Source organism: Tasmannia lanceolata, unplaced genomic scaffold (assembly GCF_043159265.1).
Source record: "Tasmannia lanceolata isolate RefF3 unplaced genomic scaffold, GAP_Taslan_0.1 ptg000008l, whole genome shotgun sequence".
Taxonomy (NCBI): domain Eukaryota; kingdom Viridiplantae; phylum Streptophyta; class Magnoliopsida; order Canellales; family Winteraceae; genus Tasmannia; species Tasmannia lanceolata.
In genome coordinates, this window is record NW_027518685.1 from 1,441,017 (window position 1) to 1,461,643 (window position 20,627).

General features: G+C 39.8%; 1 protein-coding gene across 1 annotated transcript; it reads left to right on the top strand.

Annotated features, from left to right (window-relative positions):
- Nucleotides 1–9,388: 9,388 nt before the first annotated feature.
- On the top strand, nt 9,389–14,891 carry LOC143882511 (putative FBD-associated F-box protein At1g61330). Its single transcript, XM_077385993.1, has 4 exons — nt 9,389–9,523; nt 13,064–13,976; nt 14,067–14,231; nt 14,342–14,891. Exons 2-4 carry the CDS (start codon nt 13,077–13,079, stop codon nt 14,696–14,698), a joined length of 1,422 nt encoding a protein of 473 aa, XP_077242108.1. The 5' UTR covers nt 9,389–9,523; nt 13,064–13,076; the 3' UTR covers nt 14,699–14,891.
- Nucleotides 14,892–20,627: the final 5,736 nt, after the last annotated feature.

Sequence of the window (20,627 nt, forward strand, 5' to 3'; positions counted from 1 at the left end):
TATCATTTATGTATATGCATGCTCCTATATTTTGATAATGGCACTCCACTCTTTATTAAACACTTTGTAATTGGCTATTGATAACTTTTTGTGAACCGTAACAGCCTCTAATTAAGGCCATGTTTGGCAATCATGTTTGAATCTCTAGCCTTAGTAGCCATTTGCCAAGTGGTAAGAAAAGGGGTGGAAAGAGTAGGAAAGGGAGAGAATTGAGAGGGCCGGAGTGAGGAGATGGTGCAAATTGGGTGAAAAAATAGGAAAATAAAACTCACTTTTGAGTAGAGTTTTTCTTTTCCCTGTTTTTCACAGCCACTTCTAACCCTGTTCTCACTCTCTCACTCATGCCCTCTCAATTCTCTCCCTCTCCCACCACTTGATAAACTAATATTTCATGGGGGGAAATTCCATGCTTCCAAGCATGACCTTAAGCTAATTGAGAAAAGGGTAAAAGAAAAAAGATAGGTGCGTGGGTATTTTTTTTTGTTAGGGTGTTGGGCTGCCATGACACCTCCAAGTTCATATTGAGAATCGATTTTGAGTTCAAAATTGATTGTTTGATTTGAAATTATTTTGTAGATTGTTGACCAATTTTGTTTTGATAATATTTTAGGGAAATTTTGATAATCACTTGGGACACCCAGCAGCAGTGTATCAATGACTGCAGAGGGTCTGATGTACTTCACATCAGAAGGATTCAGTGGAGCTGATTGCCACGTACACTGCTAATGGGTGTCCCTAGTGATGGAAAGGGGGCATTTATCATTTCCCATATTTTATCCAAGAACATAGAATCAACAGAGGATAACAAATGTATCCTAAGAATAAACCCCCCTGGATTGCTATCCCTATGGTGAACAACCCCAAAAGCAAATGAAACCAAGATAACATCTCACTGCCATCTTGTAGGTTGCCTTTTTAGGATTCTACGTCTCCTTTAAAATGATGCATCTTCATTTAGAAGCCAGTGAAGGAATGGATCTGGATTGTTCAATCACCATTTGCGCTATGGCCCACCAAAATGTTCAATCACCAGTTCAACACCATCTCGGCCATGTCTCACTCACGAACAAATCAATGGTTTTGATCACCATTTCAGATATGGCCCACCAAAAATCAATGATTTTGATCACCGTACCCATGTCCCACCTTAATTGTATGATCCTAGAACCTTGATCAATAGATCTTTTAGAGCCTATAAAGCTAAGGTAAAAGTATTGATTTTTGTTGGCGTTGATCTTAGGAGTGGAATGTTCAACCAAGATCCTTAGTTGATCTAACGAATGGGATGTTCCCGAGGCATGGGATCAATATCATGGGGACTCATAAAATCAATTGTCCTGATCACTTGTGCTATGTTTGGTCATTAAGTTCATATCTTAATAATGATCGTCTGAGTAGTTAATTCATAAATATTATAACCTCTCAATTCTTATTCTCGCTCTCTTCATCCCATAAAATATTAGACAGAAAGCGCATGTCTTTTGCATGTCATTTTGCGTTAATAGAGACGAAAGTGAAATTAACCAACGATTTAGTCAATTGATCACGAAAGCGAAATCTGACTTGACTCGTCCTAGTTATGAGTCAAACAGGCAAGCTTTTAAAGACTCAAAACTCCAGACAGACCCTTCTTAACCTATCACATAGAAAGATAGCAGGCCATCAACCTCACCTTCCAAGCACAGAAGCCAGAGTATATATGAATATTCTTAGACTCTTACAAGAGCCGAATCTAGTAGCGTTCTCTCCATGAAGATGATCATTTCCATTGCAGTCAAAGATACCAACTCTAGCGTCATTCTTGTGGTGGTATACCATATGTTTCGATGGACCGAAACGGTCCAATGGATCCAAAGGACAGGAATGTTAATGGATAGGATTTGGACATGGGAGGTGAATCGGAATCATGTTCATTGGATTCATATTGCCAATTTCAAGTAAAAAATCATTTTTCTACATTAATATTAACTACAATTGCTGCTAAATTAATTTGTGCTATTATAGCATGACGGTGATAAATGTAAAGAAATTGTCCTCAAGAAGGGAAAGAGATGGGAAGAATAAGAGAGAATATGTATATTGGGAATCACTGCTTGCCCAATGTAGGGTGTAGAGTTTTCATTAAACAGAATGAGTGATTCTCTCGTAAATTGCTCGAGATTTCTTCTCATGTACTTAGTTTTGTCTAAGTCGCCTTTGGAAACTTTTATGTAAATTTCCCTCCTGGGTTTTCAACCTACAAATAGGGTTGGCAACGGGGCGGGGCGGGGCCGGATGTTGGGGTCCCCTACCCCTTCCCCTTTGCGGGAAAATTTCCCCCTCCCCTTCCCCTCCCCATTGCGGGGACCATGGGGACTCTCCCTCCCCTTCCCACGGGGAATATCTAATCCCCATCCCCGCCCCGCATCCTTTGGGGACAATCACTTTACTTTGTTAAATTTTAGGTTTAAAACTAAAGATTTGCTAGGGACAATCACTTCAGGCATGTTGCAGCTTGGCTGTTGCATGTTAGAGTAGCCACACAACCCACACTGGCTAAGATTTTGTCTTTTTCATTTTATTAACCTGGGGACAAAGGTGGTTGCTCTCAGATTCATTTAATTGATCAATATTCCCTTGCAGATCCCTAATTCCCAATCCCACTTGCCAAAAAGTACTGTACGTGCCACACCATAGGAAGATCCAAACCGTCCATTTGATGGGCACACCATACTACGATACGCATAGGATGATCCAAACCTTCCACTTGATAGGCACATTGTAGGATGATCCAAACTGTCCATTTGATGAGCTACAGCATAAATAGGTTGTGGCCCAAAAATCATTTCCATAGGATAATCCCAACCCTCTAATCTATAGAGGAATTGCATATTATGGTACCTTCTATAGATCGGAGGGTTGCAATCATCCTATGGAAATGATTTTTGGGCCGCAATCTATTTACGTTGTGGCCCAACAAATGGACGGTTTCGATATCTATGGTGTGGCCTGTAAAGTACTTTTAAATTGTAGCCTATCAAATGGACGGTTTGGGTCATCCTATGGCGTAGCCCATACATTACTTTTTGAAAAATAATGGACTATACGAGCGCACACCATATAAAATCTCATCACTCATCAAAGAGATGTTGTTGCCTTTATTTGGGGGAGGGAGATTTTCAAAGGATTTAATGTTACCTTACAGTGATGGTTCGATTGAGAGGTTTTAGGGATTTCTAAGGGTAATCTACTACTATATAGCTAGAGAAAAAAAGAATTTCTTTTCTTTTTATCTGAGATTTACCATTAACCCCTTTGCTGATATCTAACATCTATCTCTATTCTAAATTATTCGAGGGTAAAATCGTAATCTACATACGAAAAGTAGCGACACGGGTACCTGTCTATGACAATTACGGAAAAAACTGCCAAGAAGGGGTAAAGACATATGACAATGATGAGAGAACTACTTTATATTACTCATGCAGGACACTTGTAAAATATTGACGGATTCCGAGCACCTGAAGAGGAACAACAATTATGGAAACCTCTATCAATTGGAGGGCTAGGATTGAGGGCTAGGATCAACCTATGGAAATGATTTTACGGGCACAACCGATTGATGTTGTGTTCCATCACATGGACGGTTTAGATTAACCTATAACCCTCTATAGATCGGAGGGTTCGGATCAACCTATGAAAGTTATTTTTGGGGCACAACCTATGTAGGAAGTGGCCCAGCTAATGGACGGTTTGGATCATCCTATGGTACAGGCCATACTGTACATTTTAATAAAGTGAGGAGTGTGATCATCAAAATACGGTGAGTAGTGCCATTATAAAATATGGTAGTGAGGACATTAGCACTATATATAATTTCAAACCATCGTTGTTACTTGGATGTTCCCACGCGGGTCGGGTTCAAACCGAATTTGGGTTGGGTCGAGTTAAGCTTTTTCGCAAAACGGGTTGGGTTGAGTTGGGAAAAATCAACCCGAATTGGAAATAGGGTCGGGTTTCATCTGAAGAAGTTCTGTATATGTGTTTTTCTTTTTCAACATTGAAATAGTCTCCACAGTCCACAATGGATGGTTTGGATAATCCTATGGTGCGGGCCATACCGTACTTTAATAAAGTGAGGAGTGTGATCATCAAAATAAAGTAGTGCGGATAGCATTTCCCTTTGTTAATTGTTAGTCCCTGCTTGGTTTGGATTTTGAGAACCGATTGTGAGTTAAAAACTTATTAGTGGTGACTCTATTGGTTCTCAAAATCCAAAACAACCTGGCTTGAGTTGAGGTGGTCAACAATTGGTACCATGTCAAATCAGGCCAACCCAACCCAACCCAACCCGAATTGGAAATCGGGTTGGGTTGGGTTGAAATCAGGCCGGGTTGGAAAATATGGGTTCCTCGGGTTGGGTCGGGTTGAGACCCAAGTTGCACCCCTAACGATGACGAAAAAACTATTTTTCCTTATTCACTATATGCGGGTCAAATTACGGAAAGTTTGATATTACGAATGCAGGACACGTGTAAAAATATTGACGAATTTTGGGCACCTTAAGAGGAACAACAATTATGGAAACCTCTATAGATTGGAGGGCTAGGATCAGCCTATGGAAATTATTTTACGGGCACAACCTATTTATGTTGTGTTCCATCACATGGACGGTTTAGATCAACCTATGATGTGGACTGTACAATTCTTTGTCGGCCCATGCATCGCATGGGGTTTTTTGCTAGTATACTAATATAATGAGGGACAATGCCCAATGTATTATGGGTAAAAGAAAACATAAAAAGCTATTTTATGGACAAAATTGTACTAATGGAAATTATGAAAATTTTGGGGGAATCTTGTAGATATGTTTCGATCCAAGGGGTTTCTAGTAGTTTTCCCAAAAATAAAAACACTTAAAAAAATACAAGAAAAAAATGGCATTAATGAGGCCGGGGCAGGGCCAACTCCATCCGCTTCTTCGCACCGGGGAGTTTTTTAAATCCCCTTCCCCTTCCCCGCTCAAATCAAGGAATCCCCTCCCCAAGCGGGGTGGGGCGGGGCGGATCCCCGCTTTCCCGGGTGAAAATTGCCAGCCCTACTTAGAAAGTTGTGACCTTTGTTTACTCCCCTTTTTTAGAGGTAAATAAAAACCACCATGAAATATTGAAATGGGCCTGGGAAGATGTTAGAGGAAGGACTTTTTTGGATAAGATTTGGGATTGGGCTCAAAACCTTTTTTTTTTTAAAAGGCATTCCATGGCTTAAATAGTTTTCAAATTAATGATGTTTCTTTTTGGGTAAATTTCTAGATATGCAGGCAGCCAATGGAGGCCTTAGAGTCATCATGTTAAACTTGGAACTTCTTGACTTGTTCCAACTTGGTGTGTTCATCCCCTAGCTAGTAAGGCCTATCTGATGAAGTAGGAACCACTACAATTCCAATTAACCTCGCCTATTTGATGAAGTAGGAACCACTACAATTTCAATTAACCTCGCCTCTTGGGTCAAATATAGATAGCCTATTCCTCCTTTAAATTTAACCTACCCCTTCTAGGTTGTTAGGTCTAAAATTGGTAACAGGTTATGGTAGGGCCGGAAGGGCTGATTTGGCAAGCCACAGCTGAAGGGCTAATGGAGTCCTGTGCTGCACAAGGGCACAGACAAGAATACAAAGGGTCAGAAGACCAACCCGGAGTGGTGCTCCGGACGGGCGCTTCGACACTCATGTCAGTATGAGCAGGAGTGCAGAGCAATGTCAGAGCAAAAAGCTTAGGGTTTTGATCTCAGATCCCTCACCTTAGCACAAGTGAAGGCTATTTATAGTGATCCTGAGCCACCTGTCCAGGACAGGTGGTAGCCCCTGTATGGACCAAGTTTCATACCTAGGAGGGGCAGGTGGAAGTCCCCGATTGGTCCAGGCGTCATACCTAGCAGGGACAGGTGAAATGTTCGTTAAAATACATCTAAAAGTCCTCAGAACTTGTCTAAACTAGATTCCTGAGATCAAACCCAGAAACCAACAAATACCCATAGTATTTTACAGTTTCCAGAACTTAGACAAGACTTGCGATTGTAGCTTATTGCCAAAATCGTAAGAAGAGATTCGTACGATAATATGATCTAGCTCCAAATCATAAATTTTAATTTTTTAAGCCTCAAACATAAAAAAATCAACCAGTTTCTTCCCATTTTTGGCGCGTATAAAAAGGCCCTCGGCCAGTGAGTTCGGGGAGAATAGTTTCTAGCTTAAAATTCTCCTAAATTGGAAAATTTTCTTCACTTTCAGAATTTAGAGAGTTTGGTGATCACGAGAGAAGACCGGAATCTGATTGGAATTCTAGTCGGAGAAATTCTAGAGTAGAGATTGGGCCATAAAGGATTTTTCTGAGAATTCTAGTCGGAGAAATTCTATAATAGAGATTGGAATTCTAGTAGGTGATCACCACAAGTTTCCGGCTAGACTATCAGAAGGATTGCGCTGAGGAACGACCCCCTCGGAAATGCGAAGATAAACATCAGTAGAGATATTTTCTTCTCCTTTATTTGTTATTTCCAGTTCTTTACTGTTATGAATTAGAATAGAGAGGGTTAAAGCCATGGAAATTAGGGTTCCAAGAACCTTAAATATCAAGGCCTTCCCCTAATTCAATTAGAATTAGGATTAGAAATAGTTTTCTTTTCCAAATTCTAGCCTTTTCTCTTTCTCTTTTCTCTGTTTTTTTATCTGATCATGAGAATTATAGATGTTATTCCACAATTCCCATAAATCTAAGGTGAAAAGCTAAGGGAATTTGAATTTCAAATGAGATCTTGAATAAGCTCAGTGTAAAATATGAAAATAAATAAAGTTCCGAACCTTTAGGGCCACTGGAATTCATCGGAATTCTAAAAATCTAGTGAATTGCAGTAGTTTCTTGTGAAACTCCAGATTTATGATTATGAGTGTTAGCTTACGATTTATGACTAACACCTACGATTGTAAGATTTGAAGTTTCTTGGGCAATTTAAATTTAAAAACTGGATGGAACTCTAGATCTTAAGATCATACATTATTTACAGGATCGTAAGTCGTCTTAGTACTTACGAGTTACGATTATCCAATTAATTTACAATCGTAAGTTTTATGCATAATAGAAATCTATAAATTTTTTATTCCAGAAAATAAATCCCATAATTCTAGGGGGAGACTGGGATTTCCTAGGCGAGAGAATGGTGCCTAGCACCTTCCATTCTTGTAACTAAGCCTAAACCTAGTTTTTAGTGATGAGATCGCTTAGAACAATCATATAAAGGTCCAGAACAATCATATAAGGGTCCTAGGTTCATTCCTAGGTGGTGACTCTATCATCTTCTATGTGATTTAGTTATGTATGGAAGAACAGTATAGTTTACCCACTGATTTCTATAATTGGGGGTAAAATGCACTGTAAAGTTAAAATTTTATCAAATCACACCAACTCAACCACATTTCCAGAGCAGTGGGGCCAGTCCTCACAGTATGAGTGTAGGGATCAACCCAATATGTATAATAATAAAGGAAATCCTAGAGTCCACCAATTATGGACTCTTGTTCCTCAAGTAAGCCCACTTAACTTATTGGGCTTACGTTGGGTCTACGCACATGTAAAATCCATTATCATAACCCTTCTAACTTGAACACGCGTGACTAAGGTGTTTCAGACTCAAAACCTTATTGATCACTATCGCTCTATGAGCCAATCTGGATTGCTCTTTACAAATTCAATTTTTGTACACGCCAAAGAATGTACTATGTAAGTCCATTAAAAAATCTTACACAAAGTAATGACATCATTTGTATACAGTAAATCCTTCTTGACATAGGTGTTTTACTATGATAATATCAGTGTGGCATAGTCGTAATATAATTATATTCCTACAATATAAACTGGTGATTTTCTTAATCAAAGGATAACATAGTTTCCAAGGTCAAGGTATCTCTTCCAAGACGATGGAAGAGATGGCACCCATTTAGTTTCTCCAAAAAACATTTTCTTTCGTTTTCATTCTGGTCTATTTTACTCTTAGTGGTCACATTTTCATCCTTGAACTGCATCATCCTATTTAATGGTGAGAAGCTTTGATTGCAAAAGCTTCATTTTCTTGATACGTTAAATCTTCTGTTGCTGAATTAAATTGACTATTCTCTCGTGTTCCATGCACGAATTTTAGTGGCCAAGATCAATGGTGTTGGAAAATGAAACTTCCTTGGACTTCTTACTGTTTCGAGACTGTTGGGACTCGGTTAGAACTCACCCCTAAAAGCCAGCCGTTAAGGGCGGAGGGGGGGAGTACATTGCCTTTTAAGCCCATCCACATCCATTCATTCTACCGATGTGGGATCTTTGCTTTCACGTGGAACCCCCAACAATCTCCCCCCTCCATGTGGAAGCTAAGTGGACAATCTTGCCCTCCACGCGGCAGCAACGTGTGAACTATGAGATCTTCTCCGAGGGAATTTCACCGTCCTTGGAGGCACACCGAGGTTAATGAGATCTTCCCCGAGGGAATTTCACCATCATCGAGGGCATACTGGGTTTACCACACCTCGAATCTGATACCACTTGAAGGGACCCGGGTAGAACTCACCCCTAAAAGCTAGCCGTTAGGGGAGGGTGCCCATTCCCTTTTAAGCCCATCCACATCCATTATTCACTTATCATAAGGAGAAGTGTAATTACCTGTGGAGACTGTGAGACCGTCTCCCAACACTTCACCCTACTCATACCTTACCGCCACTGCTGTATTCGTAACACCATTGTCCACAGTCAACTAGCTTTGGACAATCCCACTTGATGTGACCATATTCCTTGCAACTGTAACATTGCACGCCCTTTCCACTGACCCTGGATCATGACCTGCCTTTTCTCGATCCCCTATCAGACGACCTTCTTCTTTGATTTCCACCATGAACAACCAACACATGCTCTTCACCTCCACCAAGAACATGTTTCTTCCACATCTCATTCGATAAGAGCGATGCCGTGACTTCCTCCAACTTTGTCGTATCCTTACCATACAATAAAGTCGTCACCAGATTGTGAGTCTTGTTGTTCACGGCCAAATGGCAATTTCAGAAAGAAAACGTGCTACAACCTTTTTAGTTTCCTTTTATTTTCAATAATCTCCGTAGCCGCTTTTACTCAAATTAGACAAGAAATTGGGGCGAAAATCTCAACCGCTTAGATATTGCATGTATTGCAATTGTAAATATTAGCTGGCTCGACACGCTTTCTTATCCTAAATAATGACAAATGGGGTAAATAATATTAATAATATACTAATTTTAGCCCTCCCTCTCTCTCCCCCCCCCCCTCCTCCTCTCTCTCTCTCCCTCTTCTCTTTATAAATATCTAAACAAAATATTTGAATGACTAAGCCCTAGATTGCAAGTTTTCAGTCTCATCCTAGTTCCTTCTATTCTTGTTGCCCCTCACGGGCTCGCTACTTTCATTGCCAGATCTCTCTTCATATATTTGCAGTGAGTTCAGAGGCATCATATTGCCCAATCATCTTCCTTAAGGTAATGAGTTTTATTTCTTTTTTTTGTTTATGTATGAGACCTATTTTTGATTAATTTCTTCAAGAATATGGATACTCAAATCGACTAAATTGGATACTTGACCCATGTTAGACTGCTTTTTTTCTTGAGAAATTGATTTTATGACACCCATGGAAGGTGGTATGCCGGAGATTGTCACTCCCTATGCAACCTTCATGCCAGTTAGACTAGGGCTACAATAGGGTTGGGTTGGGCCGGGTTTTTCAAAACCCTAGCCCAACCCTGGATCCCATTATCTTGGCCCCGACCCGTCCTGACCTGAGTCAAGGACAAAAAACCTCAACCCAATGCCCGCCCTGCAGGGCTTAGTGCGGCCCTGGCCCTCCCTATTGGCCCTGATTGGGTCTGACCGGCCCTAATTGACCCAGTGCAAATACCTGTTAAGAGTGCAAAAATAAAGCACCACATAACATATAGAACAAAATGATTAATAAACAAAGAAAGGGAACAAAATAAGACTATGAATTCAAGAACATGAGGGGCCAACAAAGACAATTAATAATAATAATATAAAGTAACATCAATCCAAGGTAATAGAAAACATTAACAAAAGAAATATGCACAGATGGTTCAATTCTATAATATAAAACAGGGTCGGGCCGGTTCAAACTAACCCGAGGTATCAACCCTGAACCCGACCCTGAGTCAGGGCCTAAAAAATGAACCCTGACCCGCCCTCAGGGTTGGAAAATCCACAGTCCCTGTTCGGGCTCAAGGCTGGTCAGGGTAGGTCAGGGCTCACAGGGCCAAACTTGCACCCCTAGGTTAGACAATCCTCTTTAGCATGTAGGGAGTGGACCACATGCAGGGAGTAGCGGTCCCAAGGATGCCACCCTCTTCAACATCGTGCTAGCAATCCTGTTTTTTTCTCTTCTTATTTTCTTTTCTTTCGAGGTTTTTGCATATACCCACTTATAATATTAATTTTTTGCAAGAGGCTTGCTAGCACGACATCGAGAGGTGCTCTCTTCGGACTAGCACTCCATGTATGCCCTACATATGGGGTTGATAAAGTTTTAGGGTATAAAAAAAGAAACCTCATTTTAAAGTTTTATATGGAAACATGTGTTTGTGGCGAAAAAGTTCTAAAATACCATTTTTATCTGGAGGTTCTACACGATGTCCGCGCCTATTAGAAAATTTAACCCTCCAATTTGTGGGTATTTTGCGTCATTATTTCATACTTTCCAAAATGTCCATTAGGTAAGATAAGCTAAGGATAGGGGGAGGGGGGGATGACCTCTCCAAGGTTGGGATGAACAAATGAATTGTTTAAATGATTGAACAAAGTCTAGGTTTGGGGAGAGAGAGAGAGAGAGAGAGTTAGGAAATAACTAAGAAAAAGGTTTAAAGAGGAAAATCTATTAATTTTTAGGGAATTGCTAGCATCCATCACAAAAGGCATTTCGCGGCTGGTCTGTCGCATTTCAGACCAGCCACCTCATGAATGGAGACAAAAGCTGTTGTCTTCATTTATGAGGTGGCTGGTTTGACATGCGATAGACCAACCATGAAATGTCTTCTGCGATGTACCCTAACAAATCTCTAATTTTTAGTAAGCTCTTTAAAAAAATGTTGGTCTTCTAAGATGGTGATTTTTATTTTGAAATGGTATACATATCTCATAGATAGTATATAGGTAGATAAGGCAATTTACTTTCATAAATATGAGGGGTACATGTATATATGTACGTCAGTATATGTATATGTAAAGATATGTGGTAAAAATAGATAGGTGTACATTTAGAGGAAAGTGTTTTGAGCTCGAGCTCAGATAAGCTTATCTGAGCTCGAGCTCAAAAACTCATGTGGGCACACATTTTTAAGGTGATCCAAAACATTCATTTGAAAGGCCCTTATATGGATAGGGTGCCTACAAAAAATAAGGTCCATTGGATCATCCTAACCTTCCATTTGCGGAGGGAAAAATGGGCAAATCTGTGGAGAAACAGTATCTGTCCATTTCCCCCTCCACTTTGGATGTGTTAGGGTAATCCTATGGACCTGATTTTTTTGTAGGCACCCTATCCATGTAAGGGTCTTTCAAATGAATGCTTTGGATCACCCCAAAAATGTGGGCCCACTTGAGTTTTTGACGCTCAAGCTCTGATAAGCCACTTTACCCTTTGGAGTTATAGTATAGATAGATAGATGTGTATGTGTACATTTATAGTATAGATAGATAGATGTGTATGTATAGGTTGGTGTGGGTCATACACTAATTAAATATCCATACATACATTTATATACACGATATAAACAGGGCAGTCATATCCACGCCCCCACCCGCCACCCGCCACCCGCCACCCCACCCCCCTGACAGTTTTCGTTAACTTTTATGAGTCAACTCCAAAAGCATACGAGTTAACGAAAACTGTTAAAGGAGGGGAAACTATCACTCCCCTATAAACAAACAATTCTTCAGTACATTATTGATCTTCAGTACCTTTGATTTCCTGTAGCATTTGGCGCAACGGTATTTTGATAATTGCACTAAGTCATCTTTATCTTTTGTTATTTAAACAACGTAACTGTCTAAGGTTTTCAGAGGTTATTACAGTTCCCAAAAAACTCAGAAGAAAAGACAAGCTGAGTTTGTGCAATTATTAAAACATGGGAGTTTTTATATAGTGTGTGCCTGTGTAGATCGACCGGTATTTGTCAAAACACACTATACGGCCCACTCCATAGGATGATCCAATCATCCATTTGTTGGGCCACATCATAAATAGTTTGTGCCCCAAAAGTCATTTTCATGGGATGATCATAACCCTCCAATCTATAGAGGTTCCCATAACGTGCAGTCCCTATATAGATCGGAGGGCTAGGATCATCCTATGGAAATGATTATTGGGGCGCAACCTATTTACCTTGTCGTCCAATAAATGGACGGTTTCGATCATCCTATGGAATAGGCCGTACAATGTGTTTTGAAAATGACTGGACCACAAAGCCATACACCATATAAAATCTCAAAACATGGTGGTGCCCATATCAGTAGCCTATATAATGAATGAGTTTTTTTCTCTAGTAAGATCGCAGTCCGATCGTATATGGTAGAGTATTGAGATGTATTAGTCTTTCTTAAGCATTGTTCTTAGCCTTTCATAAGCATGTTATTCATCCCCACTTGTTTGTCTTTCCTAATTAAACAATAAAAAAATAGGGAAATGATTTTAGCAAATTACATGTTAAGCTAGCTAAAAAATATAAAATAACAAAAATCATAGGAAAATGATTTTTTCCACCCCCTCATGTTTGTCTTTCCTAAAAATTGCTGCATTTCCACCTTCTTTTGTTTGTTTGATTTTTACTCAAATAAAATCATTTGCGCGGGGAAAAGAAAAAATAGAAGGGGTGAAAATGCATGCCAAGGGTGTGGAAATATCTTTTACCAAATGAATATTGTACATAGTATTATGTTTTAGGAAGGAATGCTTCAGTACAGGGAAGGAAATACGTCTGCATTGTATGTTGAAATTCTTTTTGTTCTTTGAACAGACAGAAAGTTCTGATGAGTCTTTCTTCAAAACACAGTGGCAACAAAATGGCCCAACCCATTAATCTACCCGATGATGTTATTGAAAACATCTTTTCTTTCTTGCCAATGAACACCGTGAGGCTGATCGGCAAGCGGTCGAGGAGATTCAAGGGTTCCTATATTTCCAATCGCAACCTTCACTTTGATAAAAAATTTGCCAAAAGGTGCAGAGGAGGAGACTACACCACATTAATCAATCATGTTTTGTCATTCCATACATGCCCCAAGGTATTAACTCTCAAACTCTTCTTAGATGCGGAGGAAGAACATTCTAAACTAGAGGAATGGATTGATTTTGCCGCGAGTAAAGAGGTCGAAGAGCTTGATCTGAAATTCCGCAAGGGAGAACAGCCTTTTCAGTTTCCCTTAAATATTTTTAACAACCCATCGGTGAAATTTTTGGAACTGTCATCATGTGAATTAAATCCCCCTCCTAAGTTCACAAGATTGCATTCTCTAAGGGATCTGTTTCTATATAAAGTCGGATTGGATGAACAAGCACTTCGAGTCATATTTTCCGATTGTAAGTTTCTTCAGAGCTTGGAAATGAAGGGATGTTCCATGTTCAGTCGCTTGGAACTTCCCACTTCACATTTGAAGCTGGATACATTGAACATAATAGATTGCGATGAAATAGAGGAACTTGTCATTGGCTCCCCAAATCTCAATTATTTCTATTACTGTGGTTACTTTATAAAGATCACTCTCTCTAACAATAATGACAAGTTGAAGGAGAGTTTGAGAAAATTTGTACTTCAATTCGACGAATTGATAGAAGGGGAGGGACTTATGGAGGAACTTGGTCATTTACAAAAGCTTATGTCTGATCTCACTCATGTCGAGGTCCTCACACTCAATAGTACAGTCATTCAGGTATGTGTGTCATGGGCCTTGGCTTTCATTCTTGATTTGATTATCAATTTAGTATTTGATTCATAAAAATGAGTTTTAATGTTACTGCAGTGCCTAGGTCCAGATACGACGGGCGAAATGCTTAATGTAGCACCATTTGCTCTTCATAATCTAAAGGAATTTCAGTTGTTGATGGAGCCGGAGGGTATTTCGAATCCTTTTCAGATATCCTTCTTCCTCAGCAACTGTCCAAATTTGGAGAGAGTTTTCATTGATGTGAGGCTCTTAATAAATTATAATTTTTGTCTAGTTCATGTCACTGAATTCTATATCTATCATCATACTCTTATGCATCGTCTTCTCGATATTGATCCAAAATTTTACAGCTTCTAGAATTTACGGACGGATTTGGATTTTCTTGGGAACTATTTGAGCAACACCAGTACAAACATTTTAATTATACGATTCCCCATCTCAAATATGTCAAGTTGACGAGCTTCAAGTACAATAAAAATGGGATGCAGCTTCTGAAGTTTCTTATTGAGAATGCTAGTTCCCTGGAGACTCTTGTGCTAGTCGCTTCGAGGAATAACTCTCGAGACATTGCTGTTGACGACAAATTGGAGGAAGATTATGTGGAAGAGCTACGTCAAGCATATCCAAATACAAATATAGTTGTATATGGACATGGCAAAGACGCTGGTGAAATCCAACCAACAAATATGACCAGAAACTGGGCATAATTTAAGGTTTCAAATTCGACTTGGCCTCAAAGGTACAATCTCTAGAAATTTGGAGGGTGAAATGGTTTACTGCATTTTACATTTCATTGAACTAGACTTGGAAGACTTTTCATATGTACCCAATAGCTTATACTGCTTTGAACTTAATTTGAATACTCTCGCTTCTTTCATAAAGTTGCTCATTAAAGTTTAATATCATTTATGTATATGCATGCTCCTATATTTTGATAATGGCACTCCACTCTTTATTAAACACTTTGTAATTGGCTATTGATAACTTTTTGTGAACCGTAACAGCCTCTAATTAAGGCCATGTTTGGCAATCATGTTTGAATCTCTAGCCTTAGTAGCCATTTGCCAAGTGGTAAGAAAAGGGGTGGAAAGAGTAGGAAAGGGAGAGAATTGAGAGGGCCGGAGTGAGGAGATGGTGCAAATTGGGTGAAAAAATAGGAAAATAAAACTCACTTTTGAGTAGAGTTTTTCTTTTCCCTGTTTTTCACAGCCACTTCTAACCCTGTTCTCACTCTCTCACTCATGCCCTCTCAATTCTCTCCCTCTCCCACCACTTGATAAACTAATATTTCATGGGGGGAAATTCCATGCTTCCAAGCATGACCTTAAGCTAATTGAGAAAAGGGTAAAAGAAAAAAGATAGGTGCGTGGGTATTTTTTTTTGTTAGGGTGTTGGGCTGCCATGACACCTCCAAGTTCATATTGAGAATCGATTTTGAGTTCAAAATTGATTGTTTGATTTGAAATTATTTTGTAGATTGTTGACCAATTTTGTTTTGATAATATTTTAGGGAAATTTTGATAATCACTTGGGACACCCAGCAGCAGTGTATCAATGACTGCAGAGGGTCTGATGTACTTCACATCAGAAGGATTCAGTGGAGCTGATTGCCACGTACACTGCTAATGGGTGTCCCTAGTGATGGAAAGGGGGCATTTATCATTCCCATATTTTATCCAAGAACATAGAATCAACAGAGGATAACAAATGTATCCTAAGAATAAACCCCCCTGGATTGCTATCCCTATGGTGAACAACCCCAAAAGCAAATGAAACCAAGATAACATCTCACTGCCATCTTGTAGGTTGCCTTTTTAGGATTCTACGTCTCCTTTAAAATGATGCATCTTCATTTAGAAGCCAGTGAAGGAATGGATCTGGATTGTTCAATCACCATTTGCGCTATGGCCCACCAAAATGTCAATGGTTTTGATCTTCCTACTCGCATTATTTGTACTTAGGATGGCTCAATCACCAGTTCAACACCATTTCGGCCATGTCTCACTCACGAACAAATCAATGGTTTTGATCACCATTTCAGATATGGCCCACCAAAAAATCAATGATTTTGATCACCGTACCCATGCGAAAGTTTGGTCATTAAGTTCATATCTTAATAATTATCGTCTGAGTAGTTAATTCATAAATATTATAACCTCTCAATTCTTATTCTCGCTCTCTTCATCCCATAAAATATTAGACAGAAAGCGCATATCTTTTGCATGTCATTTTGCGTTAATAGAGACGAAAGTGAAATTAACCAACGATTTAGTCAATTGATCACGAAAGCGAAATCTGACTTGACTCGTCCTAGTTATGAGTCAAACAGGCAAGCTTTTGAAGACTCAAAACTCCAGACCCTTCTTAACCTATCACATAGAAAGATAGCAGGCCATCAACCTCACCTTCCAAGCACAGAAGCCAGAGTATATATGAATATTCTTAGACTCTTACAAGAGCCGAATCTAGTAGCGTTCTCTCCGTGAAGATGATCATTTCTGTTTAATGAAAAATCATTTTTCTACATTAATATTAACTACACTTGCTGCTAAATTAATTTGTGCTATTATAGCATGATGGTGATAAATGTAAAGAAATTGTCCTCAAGAAGGGAAAGAGATGGGAAGAATAAGAGAGAATATGTATATTGGGAATTAATCACTGCTTGCCCAATGTAGGGTGTAGAGTTTTCATTAAACAGAATGAGTAATTCTCTCGTAAATTGCTCGAGATTTCTTCTCATGTACCTAGTTTTGTCTAAGTCGCCTTTTGAAACTTTTACCTAAATTTCCCTTTTGGGTTTTCAACTTACAAATAGGGTTGGCAACGGGGCGGGTCGGGGCCGGATGTTGGGGTCCCCTACCCCTTCCCCTCTGCGGGAAATTTCCCCCCTCCCCTTTCCCTCCCCATTGCGGGGATCATGGGGACTCCCCCTCCCCTCCCTATGGGGAATATCTAATCCCCATCCCCTCCCCTTCCCCGCCCCGCATCCTTCGGGGATAATCACTTTACTTTGTTAAAATTTAGGTTTAAAACTAAAGATTTGCTAGAGACAATCACTTCAGGCATGTTGCGGCTTGGCTGTTGCATGTGAGAGTAGCCACACAACCCACACAGGCTAAGATTTTGCCTTTTTCATTTTATTAACCTGGGGACAAAGGTGGTTGCTCTCAGATTCATTTAATTGATCGATATTCCCTTGCAGATCCCTAATTCCCAGTCCTACTTGCCAAAAAGTACTGAATGTGCCACACCATAGGAAGATCCAAACCGTCCATTTGATGGGCACACCATACTACCATAGGCATAGAATGATCCAAACCTTCCAGTTGATGGGCACATTGTAGGATGATCCAAACTGTCCATTTGATGGGCCACAACGTAAATAGGTTGTGGCCCAAAAATCATTTCCATAGGATAATCCCAACCCTCTAATCTATAGAGGAATTGCATATTATGGTACCTTCTATAGATCGGAGGGTTGCAATCATCCTATGGAAATGTTTTTTGGGCCGCAATCTATTTACGTTGTGGCCCAACAAATGGACGGTTTGGATATTCTATGGTGTGGCCTGTAAAGTACTATTAAATTGTAGCCTATCAAATGGACGGTTTGGATCATCCTATGGCGTAGCCCATACATCTTTTTGAAAAATAATGGACTATACGAGCACACCATATAAAATCTCATCACTCATCAAAGAAATGTTGTTGCCTTTATTTGGGGGAGGGAGATTTTCAAAGGATTTAATGTTGCCTTACAGTGATGGTTCGATGGAGAGGTTTTAGGGATTTCTAAGGGTAATCTACTACTATATAGCTAGAGAAAAAAAGAATTTCTTTTCTTTTTATCTGAGATTTACACGTCAGCATGCTGACTCTTTTACCATTAACCCCTTTGCTGATATCTAACATCTATCTCTATTCTAAATTATTCGAGGGTAAAATTGTAATCTACATACGAAAAGTATTGACATTGTTACCTGTCTATGACAATTACGGAAAAAACTGCAAAGAAGGGGTAAAGACATATGACAATGATGAAAGAACTACTTTATATTACTCATGCAGGACACTTGTAAAATATTGACGGATTCCGAGCACCTGAAGAGGAATAACAATTATGGAAACCTCTATCGATTGGAGGGCTAGGATTGAGGGCTAGGATCAACCTATGGAAATGATTTTACGGGCACAACCGATTGATGTTGTGTTCCATCACATGGACGGTTTAGATTAACCTATAACCCTCTATAGATCGGAGGGTTCGGATCAACCTATGAAAGTTATTTTTGGGGCACAAACTATGTAGGAAGTGGCCCAGCTAATGGACGGTTTGGTTCATCCTATAGTACATGCCATACCGTACATTTTAATAAAGTGAGGAGTGTGATCATCAAAATACGGTGAGTAGTCCCATTATAAAATATGGTAGTGAGGACATTAGCACTATATATAATTTCAAATCATCGTTGTTACTTGGATGTTCCCACGCGGGTCGGGTTCAAACCGAATTTGAGTTGGGTCGAGTTAAGCTTTTTTCGCAAAACGGGTTGGGTTGAGTTGGGAAAAATCAACCCGAATTGGAAATAGGGCCGGGTCGGGTCGGGTTCCATCTGAAGAAGTTCTGTATATGTGTTTTTCTTTTTCAACATTGAAATAGTCGCCACAGTCCACAATGGATGGTTTGGATAATCCTATGGTGCGGGCCATACCGTACTTTAATAAAGTGAGGAGTGTGATCATCAAAATATAGTAGTGCGGATAGCATTTCCCTTTGTTAATTGTTAGTCCCTGCTTGGTTTGGATTTTGAGAACCGATTGTGAGTTAAAAACTTATTAGTGGTGACTCTATTGGTTCTCAAAATCCAAAACAACCTGGCTTGAGTTGAGGTGGTCAACAATTGGTACCATGTCAAATCAGGTCAACCCAACCCAACCCAACCCAAATTGGAAATCGGGTTGGGTCGGGTTGAAATCGGGTCGGGTTGGAAAATATGGGTTCCTCGGGTTGGGTCGGGTTGAGACCCAAGTTGCACCCCTAACGATGACGAAAAAACTATTTTTCCTTATTCACTATATGCGGGTCAAATTACGGAAAGTTTGATATTACGAATGCAAGACACGTGTAAAAATATTGACGAATTTTGGGCACCTTAAGAGGAACAACAATTATGGAAACCTCTATAGATTGGAGGGCTAGGATCAGCCTATGGAAATTATTTTACGGGCACAACCTATTTATGTTGTGTTCCATCACATGGACGGTTTAGATCAACCTATGATGTGGACTGTACAATTCTTTGTCGGCCCGTGCATCGCACGGGGTTTTTTGCTAGTATACTAATATAATGAGGGAGAATGCCCAATGTATTATGGGTAAAAGAAAACATAAAAAGCTATTTCAGGGACAAAATTGTACTAATGGAAATTATGAAAATTTTGGGGGAATCTTGTAGATATGTTTCGATCCAAGGGGTTTCTAGTAGTTTTCCCAAAAATAAAAACACTTAAAAAAATACAAGAAAAAAATGGCATTAATGAGGCCAGAGCAGGGCCAACTCCATCCGCTTCTCCTCCCCTTCCCCGCACCGGGGAATTTTTTAAATCCCCTTCCCCTTTCCCGCTCAAATCAAGGAATCCCCTCCCCAAGCGGGGCGGGTGGGGGGGGGGGGGAGCGGATCCCCGCTTTCCCTGGTGAAAATTGCCAGCCCTACTTACAAAGTTGTGACCTTTGTTTACTCCCCTTTTTTAGAGGAAAATAAAAACCACCATGAAATATTGAAATGGGCCTGGGAAGATGTTAGAGGAAGGACTTTTTTGGATAAGATTTGGGATTGGGCTCAAAACCTTTTTTTTTTTTTAAAGGCATTCCATGGCTTAAATAGTTTTCAAATTAATGATGTTTCTTTTTGGGTAAATTTCTAGATATGCAGGCAGCCAATGGAGGCCTTAGAGTCATCATGTTAAACTTGGAACTTCTTGACTTGTTCCAACTTGGTGTGTTCATCCCCTAGCTAGTAAGGCCTATCTGATGAAGTAGGAACCACTACAATTCCAATTAACCTCGCCTATTTGATGAAGTAGGAACCACTACAATTTCAATTAACCTCGCCTCTTGGGTCAAATATAGATAGCCTATTCCTCCTTTAAATTTAACATACCCCTTCTAGGTCAATCTTGACTTTCTTGTTAAATGTCCTTGCGACTCATCTTTGGTAGCCTAGCATGCGGTCAATCTGAACTGTCTCGTTAAACTTGGTTTATTTCCATTTGCATGGATTCACCTCGCACTCTCGTAGATTGGTGGTGTACGTAGTCAACAGGGAGGGGACGGAACGCGGATTTTCTCGCAGAGTGAGCAATTAAAAGCAGAGCCGCCTAGATACATAAATATGTTTGTAACGTGTTAAATAGCATTGGGGGTGCACATAACACCCATGTTATAGAAATATTTCTTCACAGGATGATCTTAACCCTCTAATACATTTTGGTATAAAATGAACAGTTCAGATGGTTTAAAAAATAAAGCTATCATAAAATCGAAAGGTTAGGATCATCTTTTGGAGAAGATTTTTGGTGAACAGCCTATCTACTGTGGGGTCCAACAAATGGATGGTTTAGATTGTCTGAAGA

What these genes read in the sequence shown, in the direction of transcription:
- LOC143882511 (XM_077385993.1), top strand. Translation starts at nt 13,077, where the DNA reads ATGAGTCTTTCTTCAAAACACAGTGGCAACAAAATGGCCCAACCCATT. An exon ending in TCAATAGTACAGTCATTCAG is followed by an intron (nt 13,977 to 14,066) that starts GTATGTGTGTCA and finishes ATGTTACTGCAG; the next exon opens with TGCCTAGGTCCAGATACGAC. An exon ending in TGGAGAGAGTTTTCATTGAT is followed by an intron (nt 14,232 to 14,341) that starts GTGAGGCTCTTA and finishes AAAATTTTACAG; the next exon opens with CTTCTAGAATTTACGGACGG.